At 48.8% G+C, this 23,040-nt stretch overlaps 2 protein-coding genes across 5 annotated transcripts in view; one reads left to right on the top strand and one right to left on the bottom strand.

Annotated features, from left to right (window-relative positions):
* Nucleotides 1–23,040, top strand: part of cep85l (centrosomal protein 85, like) — a 44,266-nt gene that overhangs the window by 6,496 nt on the left and 14,730 nt on the right. For both annotated transcript variants that reach the window (XM_035523967.1, XM_035523966.1), the window contains exons 2-3: nucleotides 697–861; nucleotides 15,548–16,215. In XM_035523967.1, the coding sequence (XP_035379860.1) occupies nucleotides 697–861; nucleotides 15,548–16,215 (833 nt within the window). The remainder of the gene's footprint in view (nucleotides 1–696; nucleotides 862–15,547; nucleotides 16,216–23,040) is intronic.
* Nucleotides 17,235–22,688, bottom strand: pln (phospholamban). Of its 3 annotated transcripts, none has more exons than XM_035523968.1 (2): nucleotides 22,002–22,340; nucleotides 17,235–18,442 (listed from the first exon to the last, which is right to left on the bottom strand). In XM_035523968.1, exons 1-2 carry the CDS (start codon nucleotides 22,323–22,325, stop codon nucleotides 18,239–18,241), a joined length of 528 nt encoding a protein of 175 aa, XP_035379861.1. In that variant the 5' UTR covers nucleotides 22,326–22,340; the 3' UTR covers nucleotides 17,235–18,238. The 3 variants fall into 3 exon arrangements, 2 of the variants coding, with proteins under 2 accessions (XP_035379861.1, XP_035379862.1); XM_035523969.1 differs by lacking the exon at nucleotides 22,002–22,340 and adding an exon at nucleotides 19,050–19,238; XR_004775783.1 differs by lacking the exon at nucleotides 17,235–18,442 and adding an exon at nucleotides 19,262–19,404 and having other exon boundaries at nucleotides 22,002–22,688.

The raw sequence follows: 23,040 nt of genomic DNA, 5'->3' as shown, positions 1-23,040 counted from the left end.
TGGTTTTAAAGAGGGCAGCCTTAATGACTGCATCTAACCAGATTACACCCCAAAATAGATCAGGTTAGCAGATAAAGAGGACAGGCTCTTCGGTGGATGACTAGACATCTGCGTCTGTGCTTCTCGCCTTCGCTTGTCCTCAATTTGTCCTTGTTAAACAGAGGGGAAGAGCAGCTAAGGTCAGGCTGAGTGAGGCTACCATTGGTTTCACACTGAAAGAGGCTTGTGCCAGCTTGCCTTTGGATGTGTGCTAACTGGTTTTCCCCTTTTCTTTGTCATGTCACTTTCCTTACAGTGCATTCTTCCCATGTCACTTTCCTTACTCACTGTACCGTGGTAATGCACTACTGTATACAGTATTACGCAAGCCTATTGCTTTAGCCTTTCTAAGCCATAGGTTATATTATGTTTATCACGAAAGCAGAATTTGTGATGCATTTTAATATTTATGTGAACATCTGTCATTTTTTTTCCCCTAAACATTCAACAGTAACTGGCTGTTTCCAGTCACCTCAGCTGCAGAAATCAGGATTCGGTGATGTCTAGCTAAGCAGGCAGGCTTCTTGCGTCTTATTATTCAAACCTCATTCGATCCTCCAGTGCTCACGCTGGGGTTGTTTAGCGTCTTTGTGCTGCGTGTTTGCCCGCGTGGGCCACCGTCTCCCTGGTGACCGTGTCCTCTGTTGGGCCATCTAGGTTCCAGCACGTCCTCCCCTGGGTGGGTCCCAGGCTGTGAGTCAGCATGGCAGGGGCCTTCTTCCTCCACCGCCAGCAGCAGCAGTAACCGTGGCCGACGTCACAGCGCCGCCTCCGACAGTGGCGACACCGGCATAGGCACATCCTGCTCTGACAGCGTTGAAGGTAAGTTGCGTGGTAATCTGTAGCAACACCCTTTTTTTAAAACAAAGCCAGAACTAACGACTCGATTCAACACTTCTGACTTGGCCGGATGGGTCAGATTCAGGGAGTGTTGGTTATTGACTAGCCCAGACCAATTGCTGTTCCAGTAAGACTTTAGTTTAGAAGAGTGGCCATTACAAATGAACTCCATTTGCAAAAGTCATGACCCAAGTGCTTTAGCCCTGAGTCAATTGAATATAGCCTGAGCTAGCATCTTGGCTTTAATTAGCCATGTGAAACAAATATAGACCATTTCCTGTTCTAGTTCGGGCAGCGCACAGTATTGATGAAGCTGGCTTTCCTTTGTTTTGCTTATTCGAATTCCACTATGCTCCTCAGGAAGAGTAGAAGAAACTAAAACCAAAGTCTTTAGTAATCCTCAGTTTATATTTATATCAAGGCACTCCTTTATTTTTTTGTGAACATTTGACTTATAACTAGATAGCCTTTAAGTACAAAGTCATTAATTTGCATGACTTTACCAGCTGAGTCCTCTAATGCTGCCAGTTATGGTACTGGTACTGTCAGCAAGTGCAGTCATTCTATATCGCAATCATTCATACTGCTGATCAGCATACGTCCAGAAGTAGTGTGCATTTGTGGTCCAGGTGCTGTTCACTTGAGGTTGGTGTCCTTGTAGAACAGCAAATTGACCTTTTTCAGAAAGGTGTTTTGCCTTTGGTATTTGCATCTTTTTGGCAAGTGTGATTCTGTATGCTTGGAAAGAGAGAATTTAGACAATCCAAATTCTGACTTATGTTTGTGAAATGCACAATATTCACTGATTTTTCTTCCCTTCCAAGCATTCTTCCCAAATGGCTGAGACATGGACAACAGAATGTTTTCATATCTCCACTCATGGTTGTCAAAGCAGTATATGGAAACTATTGCACAGTGTGACTCCAATTGCCTTTACAGGGAATATTGTTTTTACAGGGCAGAACTGAGGTGTGGTCTGGTCGTTAAGTCACACATCTGCTCTTAGACAAACATCAGGGCAGCTGTTCTTCCCCTGTGCCTGTAACACTTGGGTGATGAATTCTCTGCCCAGTATACCACACGGCCAAATCTTAACTCAACAACAGCTCAATAGACCCATGCTGGTTAGTTAGACTTTTTACACTGGAACAGAAGTCATCTAAAGTCCATGCTCGATCTGTAATAAGTCCTGACTTGCAGTATAAATGTACATCTTTCTATACACATTTAAAGAGCCACTAATGTGATTACACAGCGCAGAACAGCCAGCGCTGAATGTTGCTCTTGTTTGTGAGATGTTGACAACAGCGTTGTGGGGTCTCATCCCCCTGCTGTTCTCTCTGTTTACCCAAAGGAGGACTGGTTACTGTGGGAACCCCCGAGATGGCAGCAGTCAACAGTTTGCAATTGGTGCTGTGCATGGTCGGGGGGATTTGAGCTGTATGTTCCACAAAGCAGTGTGTCCTCGCTGGTGTGATCTTCCCAGTCTTGGCCTGGAATCATGGTGGACAGCAGTCAACACCCTGCTTGTGTGTCGTCACCCAGTTTTCTCCCTCTGCTGCAGACCCACACCCCCCGCCTTCTTGCAGCTGGAGTCGCTGGCTGGCACTCTGGCCACTGGCACATTCCCACTGACCACACCACATGAGCCGGGGCGTTAATTGATCTTGTTACCATAAGGGATATCAGGGAAGCCAGAAACAAGGTCACATGCAGGTCCTCCTGAGGCCTGCCGTATGTGCCATAACCTCGGCTTCTGCGGCCGGGCTGTTCCTAGAACCTGGGAGGGCAATGGAATATCTCTAGAGCGCCAGAGCTGCTTGTTTCAGTCAAGCATGTGTTTGAGCCTTGCATGAGCTAGCATCGGTGATCAGGCATGAAAAGCAGTCAGAGTTGGCCCCAGAAGTAGGGCAGATCTGCCATAGACAATTCTGCGATCGCTGCGTAGGAAAAGGGGCCATGCTGTCACTGAATTGTGGAGAAAACATACACTAGTGCCCTGACAGTGCCAGGCACTGGCCATCTCCTCCTACAACCATCTATGTGGCTGATTCAAGACAAGCAGGGAAGCAGACTATATTATGTTCTCAGAAAGGAGTGAGTCTGGTTCACAATGTCCAGTACATTTCATTATCTACCCAAGCCAATTGAGTTTTCTTTCTCGTAAACTCACTTGGGTGGGGGAATACACTGAAGTAATGGGTTCTTTTACAACAGTCATTGTGTGCCGAAATATTGCACATAGTACACAGATATATATTCATCTTACAAAGCATTGTAATATATAGGGCTGCGTACATTCTTTAAGGAAGAGCTTCATTCTTTAAATCTCAGGGTGCTCTGCTGTTAAAGGGTGGCATTTCTTGGAAACCTTTCTTCCAAATTCTTTCCATGTGGAGGAGATCTGCATGCAGGCTCTGTGGCTGTAATCCACACAAAAGGGATGTTATTCTGAGAGCCACCGCATAATCACTAGCCTCCATCTAACCTAAAGTTTACAACCGGTCTTTTCTCCAAACTCCATTTGGCTTCCTTTCCATTCCACCACAAGCACATTTGAAAGCAGCAACTGGCTGTACAGTTTCTCAGTTCTCTTGTTTCATCTGGATGTTCTGAAGTAGTCGTTGTTCTCCATTAAATATTACTGTGAACATTCACATAGCAGACTGTTTTCTGTAGTCTGCTTTAGAAATGTAGCTTCTTCTTTTTTTAACACCAGTGCTGATTTGTTCTCCTTAAGTGAGTTGCATAATGAGAGGATGGCCTTGTTCCAGTTCATTAGAAACTGCAGCATGCCAAAGCCTGGGGAGACGGCCTGCATCGAGGACACTCCGATGGATCCCGTTCTCCAAGTGACCCAGGATGCATAGAGAATCCCCGCGTCCCAAACCGATTGGCTTCAAAAAATTAAAAAAAAAAAAGCTAGTGAATCCAGCGCATATAGTTCCAGACAGCGTTTATAAATATAGGTCAACCTAGCTGGCATCTTGGCCTATGTCTAGTGGCATGTTAGCATGTCTAGTGAACAGAGTAAGGAGTCTCTGCTGCCTTGTTTGTCAGATGCAAGATAAATGGAGATGCTGCTTTTTATGGAGGGTAGGGTAAGAACTTCTAGAAGTAGATTTTCTGTTAGTTGCATATTGATATGAATGAGCAGTGTATCAAAGTGTCATCAAAAACACAGCTGGTACTTACATTTGTGTTATTCTGTTAATAAGTGAGGATTATTAACACTTAAGTGAGGATCAGCTTTATAGTTCTTGGCCTTGATCCTTGCATTTCTACCCAAAGAGTATATACCTTTGACTCGGGTAACAAGGCCTTGACATTTCTTCTGTTTCAACCTTAAGGTTGGCAAAGTGGCCTTTTAGAATCCCCTTTTTCAAAATTAGCTGCCTAAGTGACCTAGAACAAAATGCAGGAAATTCCTCTTAATTTTGAACCAGGCCGCCTCCTGACCCGAGTCACTAATTATACATCACTGCAGCAGGAATGGCTCCCTTATAATTACCCTTGGGGTAGCCACGGCTCCGTTCGGGTGTTCCTTAATAACGAAGTCCTGGATCATGGTTTCATTATTGTGTAAACCTCTGAGGCTGTGTGGATCTGATAGGGGATGATGGTAATAGATCAGTGTGTTCATTCCCAAACCGTTAGGCAAATTCACAGCTGTTTTATGCCTCTTAGTTTAACAGACAAATCCTACTCCCTTTGCACTGAACATTTACTCTAGCATGTCTGGAGTATAGATTTGCCTGTACAGTGGAAGGACTGATAAGTCACATTCGGTACAAACGATAATGATTCACAAAGCATGCATTGGACGCAAAGTCCCCGTCAGCCATGTCCTCGTCATTACCCGACAGATGATGGATCTGCTTGCCGTCCCCCGTGTCTTATTTTGGTTCACAGAAACATCCTTTTCCATTGAGGCTTGCGTAATGGAGGTCATACCTAGGACACCATCTTAGTGTCAGGTTGCGCTGTAAGGATTGCCGGTGTTGAAAGGCAACCCCAAGTCCCATGACTTATTGGCCAAGAATACACATGAAGGTGGCCAGCATGGCACAGCATGCCATGCTCCTAAACAATCTATAAATAATGTTCTTCAGAACAAGCTGCCTAAACCCAATTAGTCTCTAGGGTTCTTTGCTGTTGCAGGATGTCCAGAACCATGGTGTTATTTGATTGGTGTCACTGTGAAACCATTTAGTCCAACTTGAAGCGCATCTCTGGTTGGCTGGAAATGTATCGACCAAAAAAAAACAAAAAAAACCTTGTTCTGATTGAGGGACTGCTATTTCACCTAAAAAATTATCCATCTTTCCACCCCAGCAAAGCAGTCTTATGAAATTTGCCAGCTCCTCACACGCATTTTTAGATTACCTACGTAAAAGTCTGGTTGCAGTGCTTTGGTGAAGAGCTTAGTTTAATTAGGGAGGCCTTGCTAAATCTCTTTCTGATCCTTTACCTAATATCCAGTCCCAAGAGGATCATCAACAAGAACTAGCTCACTCTGTATGAGATTTAGGCTGGATTGGCCTTCTATGTGGTTTGATTAGCCAGTTGGTACTGACGCTTTACCACTGGGAGAGAGAGAGGGAGAGCGTAATGTATTTAGGCTGCGATTGAGATGGATGCTGTTTGGGTTAGTTCTCCTATGCCGTATCCCCCATAACCCCCCACCCTGGAATAAATTGACCCACCAGCTGCTCTACATCTATCGGAGTAATGAGGGGTTTGGGGCCTGGGTGAGGAATGGGTTTTCTGTCAGACAATGGTTGCTCCCTCTCAGGGTTGGACATTAGGGTCTGTGTAAGCCGCAGCAGTGCCTACAACAGCTTCCCACAAAGCCATGTGTAGACAGTTATCAAATGGGATGCTTGTGCCTCTAGAAAGAGGACAGAAATGGCACACTGCCTTGTTCTACCAATGTCTGTCTTTCTGATGCCTGCTGCGCATCAACTGCTCTTTCTGACTGGCACGCAGCCTGTGGTTGCCTTTGGCTGCGAGGCTCTGTGGAGCAAAGAGTCAGTTCTCCTTTTTCTTGTCACGTCTGAGTGTGGCTTCGCCTCCCTCAACGCTCTTTTACCTTCTCCCTCTTTCCTCCGAGATGTTGTGAAATCCCACTGCTAATGGCTTCCAAAAGTGTCTTCTAAAAAAGTCCAAATGGCTCATCCGGCAGACAGTGCAGAAATGAGCCAGAGGCTTTGGGATCCCTCCCCTTACACAGCTGCACGAGGGTTAGGAGGAGCTTGTTTGTCCTGTGGGGCTGGTAATTCTCGACCAGTGACTCGTACTCCTCAAGGAACGGTAGCCGTTTCATATGAGACCCGGTAAAAGCCCAGATGGAATAAATGTTTAAATATGCACAAACTGGGGGGGGGGGGGGGGGGGGGGGGGTGATTTGGGGTGTCTTCTAGGAGTTTTATGGATTGTGAGAAGGGGATTGAAATGTGAGTCATTTGGTAGGCCAACAGTCTGTGCTTGTTAGCACCATTCTCTTTGGGCTGGCAGTTAATCTTGTTTTATTATAGGAAACGAGACAACAAATTGTGGAACCATAATGCATGGTCCATGTATTACTCTTCCACAATTAAACTTGCAGCAGTGGTCCATGTACACTGGTCACTTTGCAAGTTTCCATTAACCTATTGAAGTAATTCATCTGTCTTAACCCTTGGCCAGACACACACACACACCATGCTGGGTTTTGTTTTGGTTGTTTTTTGAGTCTCAGTTCTCAGATGTAGACCAATGTTGAAAGCATGCTTGTCTGTATTGCACAGAGCTGCAGTACTGGGACATTTTGGAGTGTGTATGCTCTTTCTTTGTAGAGAGATCTAGTGTGTAATTGGTTTGGAAGAGATGACTCTACCCAGCACACAGTCAGTTCATTCTGAGTGGCTGGCTGATGTTGGGCGGTTCTGGATTAGGACATTTTGCCTGTGGACACTTTCTTATTCTGTTACAGGACTTTACGGAATCTTTTTTTGTTTATTGTAATCTTCTTTTGTTTATTTGAAGCACTGGCATGTAACTGTGTGTGTGTGTGTGTGTGTGTGTGTGTGTGTGTGTGTTTTTTATATATATATATATATATATATATATATATATATATATATATATATATATATATATATATATATATATATATAATCTCTGTATAATGTTTTGACAGACTTCACACAGCAAATCAAGTAGATAAATCTTCTTAGAGATCATCTTATCATTTAGAGAGGTAAGTAAAGTAATGCCTTGGGTTGAACCACCTTCAGAGAAATAGATGTAATATGTAATACATGTAAAGTTGAGTCCAAGGCTGGTGAACTGCCTCAAATGCCTTTGTAGCCAAAGGTGCAACTGGCTAATACGAGTAACGACTGATGACTTCATGAAGTATTGGGCAGCAAAAACACATGACTATTCTCACAGCAGCAAATCATTATGAGCTGACATAATTTTTTTGTAATATTCTATTTATTACTTTTGCGAAAGTCACCATTACCAGCATAGTGTGAACTAAAGCAACAGTTTGTTTTTCATGAGCGGAATTCTAAGTGTTTAAAGGTTTATTATCTCGTTGTCAGGATGCTACATTTCCTAGAGCGCAACGCAACATCTCAGGGTAACATACTAAAACCAGGACACACACCAATGTCCTCCAGCCAAATACTACCGCTATTCCGAGAAGAATTTTTGGAGTACTTGGGTAACAAGATTGGACCATATGTTTCTCTGAAGACCGATTTAAAAACAAGAAATGTAATGGTATGTTGTAATGGCAATTATTTGCCAAGTACAATAAATCCGTTCATTCCTGGGGGAGAGCAGTGTTGTAGCCCTGATTATCATCACTTATCTAGACTTCTGCATGCAAGCACTCCCACCCCAAGAGAGTTCCACTTTGAACCTGCCTACCTCATCGCTCGAAAGTGAGGTCATTTTTAGTAATGCTAGAAAACTGCAACTGAACCGCGCTGGCACTGTAGATCACCATAGGCGTGTTTTGCTTTCATGGGCAGAAATGAAAATTGGATCCAAAGAGTTAAAAGGTGTGTTCACCTACTTAACCGATAGAGGTGGTGTTTCTTTGATGTGGACCAATGCACCTTTTAAGCAAATTAACCTTGTTACTAACCTACCAACTCCTATCAGACTTATCTCCTGTATAAATGTCATTAGGAAGCATATACTTCAATAATGTGCATTTGTGTCCACATCAGTATATAGGTGGGAGTGGTGAAAGTGTGTGGATGTATTTGGCCATCTGAACTAAATGCTCAAAGCAGCTTGTCCGGCTTTTTCAGCCCGTGAAACTTTTGGCAGTTATTGAAACCTGAAAAAGCTTTTCCACAGTGCTTTGGCAACGTGACCTTTGTGATGGTCTCGGCTGAGTTTTTGTACGAGCTCTTTGTAAGGTTTGATCGCCTCCGCTCAAGGTCGAGCTGGAGGCCTTGCTATGTCCTGGTCTGCACACTGAGCAGGGGGCTCGTGCCGAGTGAGGCTTCTTTGACGCCCAGCGCTTTCCACTGTAGTGTGCCAGCCTCTTTTCTGAAACACGGTTAATGTTATGCTAAATTCTGATATGAGGTATTTCAAGAAATAAAAGACAGCAGTGTTTCCATTGTGCAGTTCTAGACTTTGCATGTCCACGGTACTGTAGACCAGTTTTTTAAACTGCTTAACCAGTCTGTTAGTCCTAAAAGATAAAACAGTCTAAATAAACCAGTGAAAAAAATTCCAAGCTTGATTTAAACATAACTCTCATTCATCAACATGCGAAATCGGGGCAGGAGCAGAAGAGAAAGAGGCTAAAAATGAATGAATGAGGGAAAAGAACGACTTCACCCGGCAAATCCTCTCTCCCTCGCAACATTCGGGACTCTTTTATTCTCGGCCTGTTCAAGGCAATTACGCCACTTTAAACCCAACTATTCCACACGTCCCGAAGGCTTAGCTCGACCGTAAAGGAGTCACACGTGTAGCCTTGCCTTTATAATGGGAGACTTTGATCTGTTTGGGAGACGCACGGGAAGCCATCAAGGCTCAAACGATGACCCCCGTGGTCAAAGTGACGCAGGGGGTCAGGTTTCTATTACGTTAGTGTTGGGGCACGGCAGATCGCTGCTCAGCTCTAGCCTGGACCCGGGAGGTTCTAATGGGACTCTTAAAGTGAAAATCTTACCGTGTGTGTGTGTGTGTGTGTGTGTACAAGGGGTGATGGTAGGGGAGGGGGAGAACGCTGAGAAGAAGATTGACGGGAACCACATGTTAACACTTTTCTCGGCCCAGGCAGCCATCTCCGCTCTCGATGCATCACACGGCACTCGCGCTTCCGTTGCGCGCTGCAGTGTCTCCTTGCTTTCACCGGAGTGTGCATGACCAGGCCTCCTCCTCCTCCTCCTCCTCCTCCTCCAGCCCCCTCCCGCCCCTGCTTAACTCCCTTCATAACCCACCCCTCCATCTCCTTTTGGAGGAGACCTGCCTTTGCAGCTGTGGCCTTGGCATTGCCACTAAAACAAGACACGAAGCGAAGGGAGGGTGCCAAGTGACCAGAAGAGAGGAGAAGGCCAGCCACCACCCCCACCGCACTTGGCCCATTTTATTGAACACATGGAAATGGAGAGGAGGAACCATTAGCCCTCCATCCCAGCGGAAAGAGCTGGGTTGTTTAAAAGGCTGTAAGCCGAGAGAAGGGCAGGATGTTGGGTAGCCAGTGAGGCCCCTACTCCAGTAGTATACGGATCTGGATCAATAAGGGGCCCCGAGCTCCGGCTGGGCCTTTAACCAGCAGCTGATGGTAGGATGAGGGAAGCCACAGAGGACGGAAATGCAGCAGGGCTCGGATCAATCATCTCGTCAGGGGAACAGAATACCGACATTGCCTCGCTGAGAGAGAGAGACACTACTTGTGGCCTATATATCCTTGCAAACAACTGTATTACATAACACTGTGGCTTGTTCCGTGCTGTGATTACTTAAATGATTATTTTTGAACATCACTAGTCTTGTGAACAGTTGCATTGTAGTGGCATGGACCTCCAAGGCGCCGGTAGAGGCTGAAATACGTTCTGGTAAACACAGTCAAACAGGCCATTCGGCTGCTCGTCGTCATCTTAGACACTTGAGCGCATCATTAGTCTAGTCGGGGTTCATTAGAGCTCTGCTGCGGCCCCTGCTTTCTGTTTTGTTTGCTTGCTTGTTTGCCTTTTGGGGGGGGGGGGGTCGTCAGTTGGGATCAACACCGCAACTCTTGCCTATCCCTGCTGGCACTCACGGAGACTGGCCTTTATTCAGCGGAGTGGCATTAACCCTAATGCCTCTGGCACGTCACCCACGGAACTGCACCCACAGACCATTTGTCTCCTCCCCGTTTCGCCCCATCTGGCAGCGACACGTGGATGGGCCGGCTGGGCCATCCCTAGACTCCCATTCCAGTTGTATAATAGACCGCAGGCATACACATAGTCGCTCACTCAGCGAGGTCACGGTTCTTTTGTCTCGTGCATGTCTCGCGGCAACGAATGCAACAGCAGTGGTACCGCACTACCCTGAGATGACGCCTGGGGCGAACGTGTGTGCATCAGAGTAGCCGCATTCACCTTGTTCCTGTGTTTCCTTCCTGTATGATCCTGGTATTTGTTGACATACTAGTATAGCCAGGAATGACCTACTCATTTTCATATTAGACATGAATTAGGACATTGTAAATCTCGCAGGTTATATGTTCTAAGTTATGCCGTACTTTGTTGCGAGAAAGCTGACTCTGAAAAGACATTGCTGATAATGGTTGACACGGTAATAAGTTCCATCAGAATCCAGAATCTCTCCAGCTTATCTCACTAGAATCTGGCGCTGAGCCGACAATAGCAGGGAGCACATCGCCACTGCCGACGTGGCTGTCTGCACCCCCACTCGCAACAGGCACGCCCACACCCCCCACCTCCTCAGGATCCTTCATGCTCTGGGCTGCCAGTGATGCAACAACAGGGTGGAGGTACTCTGTGCTGTGATGCAACTGACAGGGGGAATTACACCACAGGGCCGTTTTTTTTGTTGTGGGTCTGCAGTGTGCCAATGATCCCTTTTGGTCATGGGCATATGTGAAGGTGGAGGGTAGTGTTTTACGATCACGGGGGGCACTTGAAGGTGGAGGGTAGTGTTTTACGATCATGGGGAGGACGTGAAGGTGGAGGGTAGTGTTTTACGATCACGGGGAGGACGTGAAGGTGGAGGGTAGTGTTTTACGATCATGGGGGCACGTGAAGGTGGAGGGTAGTGTTTTACGATCACGGGGGCACGTGAAGGTGGAGGGTAGTGTTTTACGATCGCGGGGGCACGTGAAGGTGGAGGGTAGTGTTTTACGATCACGGGGGCACGTGAAGGTGGAGGGTAGTGTTTTACGATCACGGGGGGCACTTGAAGGTGGAGGGTAGTGTTTTACGATCACGGGGAGGACGTGAAGGTGGAGGGTAGTGTTTTACGATCACGGGGGCACGTGAAGGTGGAGGGTAGTGTTTTACGATCATGGGGGCACGTGAAGGTGGAGGGTAGTGTTTTACGATCACGGGGGCACGTGAAGGTGGAGGGTAGTGTTTTACGATCGCGGGGGCACGTGAAGGTGGAGGGTAGTGTTTTACGATCATGGGGAGGACGTGAAGGTGGAGGGTAGTGTTTTACGATCACGGGGAGGACGTGAAGGTGGAGGGTAGTGTTTTACGATCACGGGGGGCACGTGAAGGTGGAGGGTAGTGTTTTACGATCACGGGGGGCACGTGAAGGTGGAGGGTAGTGTTTTACGGTCATGAAACCCCGTTAGGAGTCATTTGGACCTATCGAAAGCTTTTTTAAAACATTCAGATCCCCAGGGACACAAGTGTTGACCTTGTAATGAAGTATACTGTGCATTGGTAGCAAAACTATACATGTTAGATACTTTAAGACTTCTGTATGTGAGGCAGTAAAAGAGCTGTCCATGGTGCTGTTATGGAGGGCCTGTCTCATTAATTCTCGTAAACTTTGCATTTACAGATGTAATAGTAGCTTGCAGCTAGAGTGAAAGCACACTTACGCTGGTTCACTGCATATAGCCACTGTTTACCATGTACGTTTATCTTGCTGTGACCTTAAAGGCTCTTCTGGGAATTGCTGGGGAAAGGAAGCAGCATGGCCGTTTCCAGACAGCAAGCAGAGCATGCAGGCATAAGCCCTGACTGACACCTTACCCTCAATGGCTGTTCGTCTGCCCCCCCCCCCAGTACAACATATTTGAATATCCACGCGCTTGTCTCTAGCTTACCCTTCTCATCGGGCTTAGCCATGACACTTTAATCGGACCCCTTTCTGGCCCCAGTCCCTTATGAGAATGGACGTGCGAGGCATGCCACGTCCTGCACCCGTCTCCGGTGTCCATCTCCTTGGCGCCATTTGAGCCGTGGCGGCGCGAAACTCTAGAGCTGCTGCGGAATGTGTTGTCGCAGAGGGGGATGTGCGCACGTGTGGGCTTGCGCTGGCTTCAGACCACTCGCTGCCTTCTTGTGCACACACTTTCGCCTGATTGGTTGGCAGGGCCCGGAAAGCGGAAAGCTTTTAGGCTGGCTGTAAGTTTTAGGCAGGGCATCCGAGGTAACAACTCGGAGATGCTCTGATGGAAACGATAAATTCTGTTCATGTTTTTGTGGATGTTGTAGTTTTAAACATGAATATGGAGTGTAACAGATCAGAATAAACAGTCTGAATGGCTTTCCTATAAAAATAAGCCTTATGTTCTGTCTGCAATTTGTCTAACGTGATCAGTGTAGACCCTGTCAAGTTTAGATTACACCACAGAGTGGTCCTTTGAAATGCCACGCGTCACGCTGTCGAGCGTTCTCTAGAACCTGATCACTCGGAGCACGGAACGTTCCCATTGCTGGCTCTCGTTGTCTTGGAGGTTTTCTATAACATGGGTCATGTTGGGGCATTTTCCTCCCCGTCCCCACTGAAATAAACACACCTGCTCTCTGCATCGCACCTGTGGATCCTCACTGCAACTTGGCATTGGACCATGGTGGCCTTTTTTGCTGCTGTAACACGTGGGCCAGTGGGGTGAGAGGTGTGTGTGTGTGTGTGTGTGCGTGTGCATGCCATTTCACACTGCACTGTAAGGGGTGTTGGACTCAGCCTAGCTAAAGCCTGACTCTGCATGAGGATGGCTGTTTCTGGTCAAAAATTGCTGTGAGTCTCCAGACACGTACGTGCGCGAGCACACGCACCCTTTTTCTTGGTGTGCATTTTATTTTGCTTTTCATTGTATATTGTGTCTCTCACGTCCTGGACCTTTTATGCCGTTTTCGTTTTATTGTCTATTCCTTGTGTTGTACAATAAAAAAGGTATGTTTACATCAGTCATTAAGAACAGCACAGTTGCTGTGATGTCTGTCAAGGAAGGCGTCCTCTTGGTGGTTGTGAAATAACACGCCCCCGGGTTCACAGCGGACCCCCAGGGCGGGGGACGAGGACACAGAGTGAGGAGGAGACTGAGAGGGAGGTGTGAGATTCATCGGTCTGCTCTCGCTCAGCCAGGGAGTCGAGCTGCTCGAGGTTCTCCACTATGTGTGTCCCAGCGTCGTCCTCTCCTCGTGTCCCATTTGTGTGTGCGCACGCGCACGCACACACACACCCTTCCTTAGCACTGTAGTGCAGCTGACAGAAATCCAGCCAGCGACACAAATCCATCTGGCCGACACGAGATTGTGGAGCAAACTGCAGTCTGACATTCAGGTGACATTCAGCTCTTGTTTAGCTAAAAGTCCATAAAAGTTTGGCTAACATACCTCATTTTTATTTTACATTTAAATAACGTTCATATAAAGTTAAATTTTCATCTAACAGGCCTTAAACATGGAGCGGATGGATATTCATGTAATATTTGTCCGCTGGTTATCAGAAGCATATCACGTTCATCTGACATAGTGAGCAATCCTGGTCTCGCATCAAGCAACTGACGGTGACACACAGGATTTACGTGCAGACGGCCAATGCTTACTGTATGATCTAGAATCAGCGTCACCTGTACACTGCCACCCCCTCATAATGTGCCATTTCCCACTGATCCCAGACCTGTCCACGTTTGCATACAGGGTGTAGGTCAGCAGGACTGGCCTGCGACGGGTGCCAGCGGAGCGCCAGCCCACCGGGCCAAAGGAGAGGGGTTTAGGAGAAGGTCCCCCCCAAGGGGGAAATGCCCTGTGCTGAAGCCTCATTTATGTTCGAAATCAACACTGCAGTCATTGAATGCGTGTGCGCACACAGTTTGTGTCTGCACGTGCATTTATGTAAATCCCAACTTACTTTGGAAACTTGTTTAACCCTGAGTCAGGACTCAGCCAGACGTCTCCAGACCGGGGCGTAGTGGTGAACCTACCTGTTCGGCAGGTTGCTGGGTATACTGTCAGTGTATACCAGTCCCTGAGTTTGCAGGACTCGGTGTAGCAGTAGTTCTAAATGGGCTCTAACGCCCACAGCTAAGCGGATAAGCTCCAGAGCGTTTTGTTTAATCAGGTGGTTCTGACATGTTGTGAAAAGTAAGCCTACAATCATTACCCTTACTCAACACTCTCACACACACACACTCACTCACTCACTCACTCACTCACTCACACACACTCCTTACCTCTCTCTCTCTTTCTCTTTCTCTTTCTCTCTGCAGTTCAAGAGACAATTTTATTCATCTAGCCCTTTTTACAACTGACATTGTCGCAGAGCTCCACAGAAATCCGGATCTAGAAGTGTTTTATTTGTGCGTGTGTATCTGCATGTGTGTGGGTGCACGTGGTAGCACATGTAGTGTCCCACCCTCCCAGTCCCACAGCTGCTTCACAGTTGCTTCAGGAGGCAACAAAGAACTGCCCTGTCTGAGCGCCGGTCTCTCTCTCTCTCACACACACACACACACACACACACACAGACAGAGATAGCAAGGTAGCTTAAAGGTGGGTACCTGCCACTGTTAGGGGAGTTCAGTGAACTGTAAAGAACAATTGTTTGAATGAATAACTGTTACCTTCAGGGTCATTTTAAGCCTGGTCCATGCAACCCTGCGCCCTCTGCCCTGCGCTCTCAGAATGACTGCTCGTGTTGTGGTCCTGGGCAACTGAGTTTTTAAGCACTCGTTATTAGGCCCAGTCCTGCGTGATCTAACGCACCAGGCCTCACTCCTCAGGTAACATGGCTGCCCCAGGTGTTTACGAGCAAATAATGCTAGGGTGAAAAAAATTCAGTACATACCCTACTGCAGACTTCATCCGTGATGTGCTGTCCCAGCATTCTGAATGAGTGCGTTTATTCAAGTGCTTTTTATAAATGCTAAGCCAAACATCTCCCTTTGGTTGCTCAGGTTCAGGTTGGGTTTAGGGTTAGAAAAGTTGTATACCATGTAATGCACCTAAACTGTATATATGACCTCATCATGAAACGTCACAGAAACGTGTGCGACATCCCTGTGCAGTGCTCTTGGGTCTGAAAATTTTCAGTGCCTGGTCTATTATACACACATCATGCATTATTTGTAAGAAACTCTGCACCTGAGCTCTGCACAGAGAGTTGCGCTCTCAGCCATAAAGAACCCTCCAAAATGAGCTTTGTATTTCTAGCAACAATCTCTCTCTCCCGCTCTCCTCCCCAGATCACTCCAGCTCCAGCGGCACCCTGTCCTTCCTGCCGCTGCGCTCCACGTGCTACATCCCCACGGCCCACGTCATGCCCTCCCCCTCCAGCTCCAAGCTCAGCGGCGGCCTCTCCACCCCCAGCAGCCCCTGGAGCAGCTGCCAGCTGCCCTCGCCCCTCGACGGCCCGCTCGACATGAAGGACCCCCGGCCGGTGCGCCGCTGGTCCTCCCTGACCCGCCTGAGCGGGCAGGAGCGGTGCTCCCCGAGCTCCCCGCGGCCCTCATACCGCGCCGACCCCCACGGCTCGCTGGACCGCGGCCTGCTCCACGGCCACAGGCACGACCCCCCGAGCTCGGACGGCCTCTTATTGCCGGGCACGCGCAAGCTCCAGGAGCCGCGGCCCGACCCACGACGCTCGTCCCCACTCAAGCCCACCACGCTGGACCTGAGCTACAGTGCCTTACCAGAGAGCCGGGCATCCACGGGGCCAGCGGCGCCCGGCCAGAGGGGCCCGCCCCTGGGGCACCAGGCCGTGGGGGGCTCCCCCATCCAGCCGGCCGTGCGCACCCAGATGTGGCTGAGCGAGCAGATGGAGTACCGGCCTGGGCCGGAGGGATGCGGCCTCGGCGCCTGGCAACAGGAGCAGCAGCGTGATAGGCTGCGGCACGACGTTGAGCTCTCGCAGGTAAGGCGGGCAGGGAGGGGCGGGCTGGCGGGGGGGGCAGGTATGGGTGGGCAGACGGAAACACGTGAATAGTTTAGTTTAATAAATGAGTGTTTTAAAGTTACTGAGTCAGCACACATTCAGGGCTGCAGCGAACTGTCCACGTGGAACTCATGTCCCCGGTACAGTTGAGCACATCTGAGTGTGAGTGAGTGTATGAGTATAGAGCTGTTTCTCAGGGCCACTGGTGGGGACTGCATACTGCATGGCTGTGTTGACAGGGTCATTACAGTTGCCATCATGAGCTGTGGATGCTTTCTGCTGGAGGCATGGAGTCCTCAGGACTGACACTGAAAGTGATGTGGCCCAACTCGGTCCTGTTTGTACAGTCTTCATAGTAGGTGTAATGAAATTCACAGAGAATTTGCCCCGTAAATGTAGATCTGGGGTAGATAAAATGGTTCTAAGATAAAGGGCATCATTTCATTAAAAGTGAAGTCATGTTGCCACCTAGTGGACAGGTTCTGATAGAGCAGCCCCCGTACTTTAAGACCAATTTCTCTTCTAGGTAGAGAGCAAAGAGAATGTGTGTGTGTGTGGCAGGATCAGAGTGAATAGATTTAAATAATTTAGTTGGATACCACCCTGCTGTACACAGACCTCTCAGACACGGGGGTAGACCCTGCTAGTCCAGCAGCACTGCAGTGGTTTTCCTCAGTGGCCAGATGGGTCATTAACCAGATAAACAGCTGGAGAGTTTGGGCTGTGTTTGGGCAGACCTGCAGGAGTGGAAGTGCTCACCTCTGCCTACAAGCTCACATCTGTAAACAGAGAAACTGGCTACACATTGGACGTGTTGATGAATTTGCCTTCGGAAAAACGCAACGTTCTGTAAATATGTGGGTGCAGCACATTCGGCAAGACTTTTATTTTGATAGCGGTTAAATCCCGACACTCATCAGCCTTTTAAAGTCCAGCTGAAGGAGTGCATCTGTCCTGCATCTGCATCTGACTCTGGAGAAACAGCAGAGAACACTCAGTAGAGCTGATCAGCACAACTGCTTTATTTTCAATAGAACATGTGTTCACACTCACCACAGCACAAAGAGTGTTCAGGAGTGGTCTGTTATATCCCCCATATCTCCTGACTTTAAATCAACAAACTCTTGATAGAAAAACTATCCTTAAAAAGTGCAGTGACTGTGCTAAATGTTAATTTCTTTTTAAATGACATTTTTAGATCGAAACATATGTACACAACAAGCGCGTATAGTAAAGAAAAGTTATGAAGGCTTTTAAAAATTCAGAGCAGTCCAGATTGTTGCATTCTCTTCTGTACTTTCAGCTAGTGACAGTGGAGTAGCTGTGTTTGCTGGGTGCCCACTCTGCATCTCTAAGCAGTTTTATTCCTCTTTTTTGTTTCTAGTATTGTGTGGCAAGGTTTTAAGAAAAAGGTCACTATTTTTGTACACCTAATGTTCACAACCGGCAGAAGATCCTTGTATATATTATAGCTTAAACTATGCTCTGAAGTAGCATGTGGTCTATAAACAAAGCCCCCGATTTGAGAGATTTATTCTGGCTGTTTCATTCAGTATCACTCATTGTATCTACATGTCGGTACTGCTTAGTGCAGTATGCAATATTGGCCACTAGAGGGCATAAGACGCTAGGAGGCCTTTCATTTAGTTTTCAGTACTCATTTGTGACCATGTTGCACACAATTAGAGAATCAGTTTGTACATATTTCTAAATAATATTAGGAAGAATATTTCTATTGATTAAGTTTGTCTGTGCTACTTATGAGAAGGTCAGTCTCAGCTTATCCAATTAAAAGACTTCTCCCAGGACTTTAATGAGCACTTAGTTTGAAAGTGATGTTTTTAAATGTGATTTAAAAAAGAAAACGTTGGGGCTCCCCCCTGGCATGTTTATAAACCAGCCTCAGGCCATTTTAAGATTCACGTGCATTTTGGTCGGGTCGAGGCGACGCCCAGGGGCACGCTTACATCGGTCGTCGTGGCGACGTTCGGGGGAGGCGCGCTTACATCAGCTTGACCAGAACAAGCATGAGCAGCAGCACCACCACGATGAGCAGGAAGTTGAGCAGGAGGTTGAGGCCCCGGTGGCTGGCTAGGTCCATGGCCAGGGAGGCGGAGACGCGGGGTCCCGCGGTCGAGGTCCGGCACTCGGGAGCGTTGGGCGTCAGGGCTGTGCGCCGCCGATCCCTCACATGGCACAGAAAGAGCTAAACACGGTGGAGAGGGACAGATGAGAGCACAGCGCCACTGTTCATAATGAGGGAGGACTTTTTTTTTTTTTTTTTTTTCTTTTTTTCAGACTCTGCGTCTGAGCTTTGCCTTGAGGTATCTCTAGGCCTAATATGTCTCTGTGCCTGAGGTATTCGGTTCACGGCTCCTGAGGTCGACAAGCCAATTTTTCACCGGGTGTTGTGACAGTGGCCTGGAAGTCAAATGAACTGTTCAGCTCCCCCCCAAAGCCAACTGTCCTGGATTGGCTGTTCTCGGCTCAGACATCACTCTAGCATTTGCTCTCAAGTTAATCGATGGGCTGATTTGTCACTCTGTGGTGTTTAGTTGTCAAAGCAGATGTTCCTTTTAAACTTTTTATTATTTACAGCTTCACTGGGACGAAATTTATGCGGTGTGTGGTACCAAACATACTCTTAAACTCTTTGTTTTTGAGGTCTGCTATTAAAACCCCTAATGAAACTCAACTAACGTATTCTTACAGCGCCTTTATGCCCCCACGAGGCCAGCCTGTCCTGCGCTACCATACATCCCCCCCCCCCCCCACCCCCCCGTTCCTACAGGCTGTACCCTCCGCCCTCTCACATTAGCAAGACGATGATGTAGATGAGCAGCAGGCAGATGAGGATGAGGCAGAAGTTGACAAAGAGCTCCTGCATGTTCCGCTTGGCATGCTGGGACACCTCCATGGTGGACGCCCTCCGGAGGGCGGCGCGAGTGATGTGCTGTACCTTCTCCATGCAGCGGAGGGGCGGAGCCGGGCAGGGGCCGGGCCCGGCGTGGGGGGGGGGGGGGGGGCGACGAGCACAGAACAGGGGGGCGGACAGAGGGCACGGAGGAGAGGGCGGTGCCCCTGAGAGGAGTGCAGAAGAGTGCAGGGAGGGGATGGAGGATGTGGAGGGTGGAGGTGGTGCTCCAGGGGCCCGTGGCTTCCACAGAACTAGGGGGAAGGGAGGAGTGGAGAAGCTGAATGAATAGGCATGCACACAGTATGGGATCAGTCATGCCATTTGGATGTGCATGCAAAACCCGGAACCTTCTGCAGCCGGTCTGTGGTTTATGGTCCATTTCAACCCAACTGATTTAGTTTCAGTTTATGGCCTGTACTTTAATAGACGTTGCCTATCTGAAAGTTCCTGTTCCCGCTTAGCGCTACTCCAAGCGCTCTTTGGTGGATTGCGAGCCTTCGTCTTTTTATGATAGGCTTTTGTGTTTAAACCCAGCCTCTGCGTCCTAACGCAGATTGGTTTCAAATCTGCATAACTAATAGAGCCATATAAAAAGGCCAGGCGCCGCGCAGATGAAACCGACCAAACGCAGTTCTGTTCCGTCTCATGGGCTCTGTGGTCGCAGAGACGAGACGAAACGCGGACAAGACGAGGTGAGAGAAAAGAAAAGGTGGCAGCACATTAAGGGGCCGCCGCAGTCCTGCTTCTCTACAGTAGCGGAGTGGCGTGTTTAACGCAGGCGCCGCAGGCCAGCGTAACCCATTACCGCCTTTAAGGAGGAGCAGGGGTTTTGGCCGAGAGATAAGACGCGCTTAACCGCAGCCCCCGCGGTGAGGCGGCAGCTCTCTGCGCACCGCCGGGTGGGGTGCGGGTGGTGGTGGCAGCAGCTTATCTGCCTCTCCCAGGCAGCCTTCCTTTCAGCTGCCGCGGTTCTGTGGGGAACGAACCCCGGCCAGCACCAGTGGGCAACACGCCACCTCAGGCCGAGGGCTCGCTGTACCCTGAAGGGCCCCGTCTGACACCACTGTGCCAGTGGCCCACGCCCCCGGGGTTATTCTTAGGAACGACCTTTGCACATCTCCGCAGGGGGTCATCTCTAATAAAAACGGCAGCCTGGCCTTTCCGGGCTCGGAGTGCAAATCGTCCCGCCGGCCGCAGCCGGGCAGCCCCCGGCCAAGACACCGGCCCTGATTTGGCGGTGGAGCGGATCTTCTTTCAAGATCGCGCGAAGAAAATTGAGCGATCCAGGCTGACGGGATTTCGGCAGGTTGTCTCTCTCCAGACGGGTCGGGGAAGAGATGTTCGGCGCGGCTGTGCTTTGCAGCGTCATCGCCAACACTCTCAACCCACCCCACCACCGCGCGGTGTTTGTCAGCACCACAGCCCATAAACATTCCAGCGCCCCAAGCACTCCAAAGACCTGTGGGGAATGATAACTTCACTGGGGGGGGGGGGGGCTGTCAGCTCTCTTCACACACTCTCCCCTGGTTAGGGAAGTCGCCTTCCTCGGCCACGGCTGGCACAACCTCTTTTGTTTGGAAAGCCTTTCAGAGCATCATTTTGGCTGAAAGTAGCAGCCTTTTCTCAGGACGGGAGCCAAGAAGGATGGAAGAAAAAAGGGGGGGGGGAGGCAGGCAGAAAAAGGATGGGCCCGGACCGAAGAAGGAAACCCTCAGAAAAGCTGGCCTGAGATTTCCCAAGCCTGTGTGTTTATATGCGTCTGCCCCCCCCACTGGTAACATTCCTCATTGATGCACAAATAAAGGCCTCTAGTGGCAGAGAGACAGAAAGAGAGACAGAGAGAGAGAGACAGGCATGCAGTTGGCCTGCACGCTCCAGTTTTCCATGATGACATGGTACAGCAATGTGTTTGGAGGGTGGGGGGTCATCTCATGGCTTTAGGACCACCCCCTCCCCCCTTGAGGACATCAACGCCCCTGTAACTCATTAAGTTATGATGATTAACAGATCCAGTGCAGCCCGTGGACGTGGCTCATGCCCAACACAACCTCTCAAATAGCGTATTACCACTCACATGCTCAATACACAACCCTCAAGATCTTATAATCACTCACATGCCCACTACATAACCGCTCAAGGAAATTATTACCACGCGCATGCTCTCTACGTAACCCCTCATTGAGCTTGTTACCATGCACGTGCCCACCACATAACCCCTCAAAGAAGCTTATTACTACAATCCACTGACCTAACCCCTCAAAGAGTCTCGTATTACACTTAGCAACATCAACACCGATGATGCTAATTTAAATAGTGGCCACGCGCCAACAGAAATCTTAGATTAAGCAGAGCAGGAGTTCGGCAGCTCTGACCAATGATCCGTTCAGTCCCTCCCTGTTCACTTGTGCTGCGGAGCGAGGGATAGGGGAGAAGAGCATCTAACCTACACTTGGCTGTATCCATGTGTCTGTATGTTTCTGGTGGCAGTGAGAAGAATGCACTGGCTGCATGTCCGGACCACTGCGTACAAGAACTATGACAGAACATATCGCGCACCTATTCTATGCACTAAAGCTATGGGCACAGGGATATTTATACATAATAACAGAACAGGTCCAGTTATTGTCAAAATTTTACTCCCAGCATTGTGGGACTGTTTGAGTTCGTTTTTTCAGATGTACTTGAGAGAAAAGTCCTGCAATTGGTCAAATTGCGTTAGAGAACACAAAGAAGACAAACATTTCACTTTGACAGTTTACTTAAAAAGCCGTTAAAAACAGCAGCTTTGTATATGACGATTGGGAGATTGAATTCTGGAATAGCGGGTGAACGGCAACGGTTTGCTTACCTGCACACGAAGACAGATGACCGCAGCAGCAGGGTCCGGGCCGTGCGTCTGCGTTTGCGTTTTATGTCCTCGCCGCACCTCGGGCTCTGGGCTGAGGGGCTCTGGGAGCTCTCTGGAGCCTGCCAGGGAGTTTATGGTAGAAAAGAAAAAACAAAGGGGCGGAGAATGGGAGGAGACGGGAGAGGAACAGAGATACGCAAGAGATGTCCAGTCCCCCCACCCCCCTGGCTGTCTTCTGGCTTTCAAAGGGTGGGAGCGAGCTTCAGTTTTTGGTTGTTGTTGTTTTCTTCCTAGAACTTGATGAATGTAGTATTGGTCAGTCATCACTTTCCTCAGATATGATCAGATTCAGCACTGCAGGGTTCATTATATCAGCGCTCAAGCTTGTTTTCAATAACATTTCTGCCCTTTGAGCTTTTTCTACTGTATATTTCTATTTTTATGTCCTATTTAACATTCATTTGTCATGCACACCGTCTTTGTTCTATAACTGTGCTCAGCAGTTTTGCCCTGTCCCTTGCCACACCTGCGGATTACCGGGGTATTCCATTGATGCGGTCGCCAGCCAAGTAAGGATGACCCTTTCCGTTGACCCTTTCCCCGTGACCTTTCCCCAGCCTCGACCTCTGCCAACCCGGGGCCTTGCCTTGGACCTCCCGAGGGCAGCGGAGGTGCAGCTGGGGACCTCTCGGCAGTGTTTATCACGAGCTCCAGAGACAAAAACGGCTCGGGAGGTTGCTCTTCCTTATAAGGCTCTTGGCAGGCTGGAGAAGAGTGAGCTCCAAGAGTGCATTTTTAAACGGGCCAGCGGCGAGGAGAGGAAGGGCGATCGGGACACCGCGTGGCATGTGCGTGCCATTTTCCCCTGGATGGGATGGCTGTTCTCGGAACGGAATGGACACACATACGCGCGTACCGAATTCCCCCCTACTGATTCAGGAATACACAGATCAAGCGTCAGTCGTGTCCGCGCCATCCGAAGGGGTCGTACGTACCCTCCGAGCTGCGGCTGTGACGCCCCTTTGCGGAGACGTTCCTA

This window comes from Electrophorus electricus, chromosome 3 (assembly GCF_013358815.1).
Source record: "Electrophorus electricus isolate fEleEle1 chromosome 3, fEleEle1.pri, whole genome shotgun sequence".
Lineage (NCBI taxonomy): Eukaryota > Metazoa > Chordata > Actinopteri > Gymnotiformes > Gymnotidae > Electrophorus > Electrophorus electricus.
The sequence above is the reverse complement of the archived record's forward strand: the minus strand, read 5'-3'. Positions and strand labels throughout refer to the sequence as shown.

Excerpts from the sequence above, each read along its gene's own strand:
- pln (XM_035523968.1), bottom strand. The coding sequence starts at position 22,325 with ATGACTGACCAATACTACATTCATCAAGTTCTAGGAAGAAAACAACAA. Across the intron at positions 18,443-22,001 it reads TCATCTGTCTTCGTGTGCAG|CTCTTTCTGTGCCATGTGAG; the intron begins GTAAGCAAACCG and ends CACCGTGTTTAG.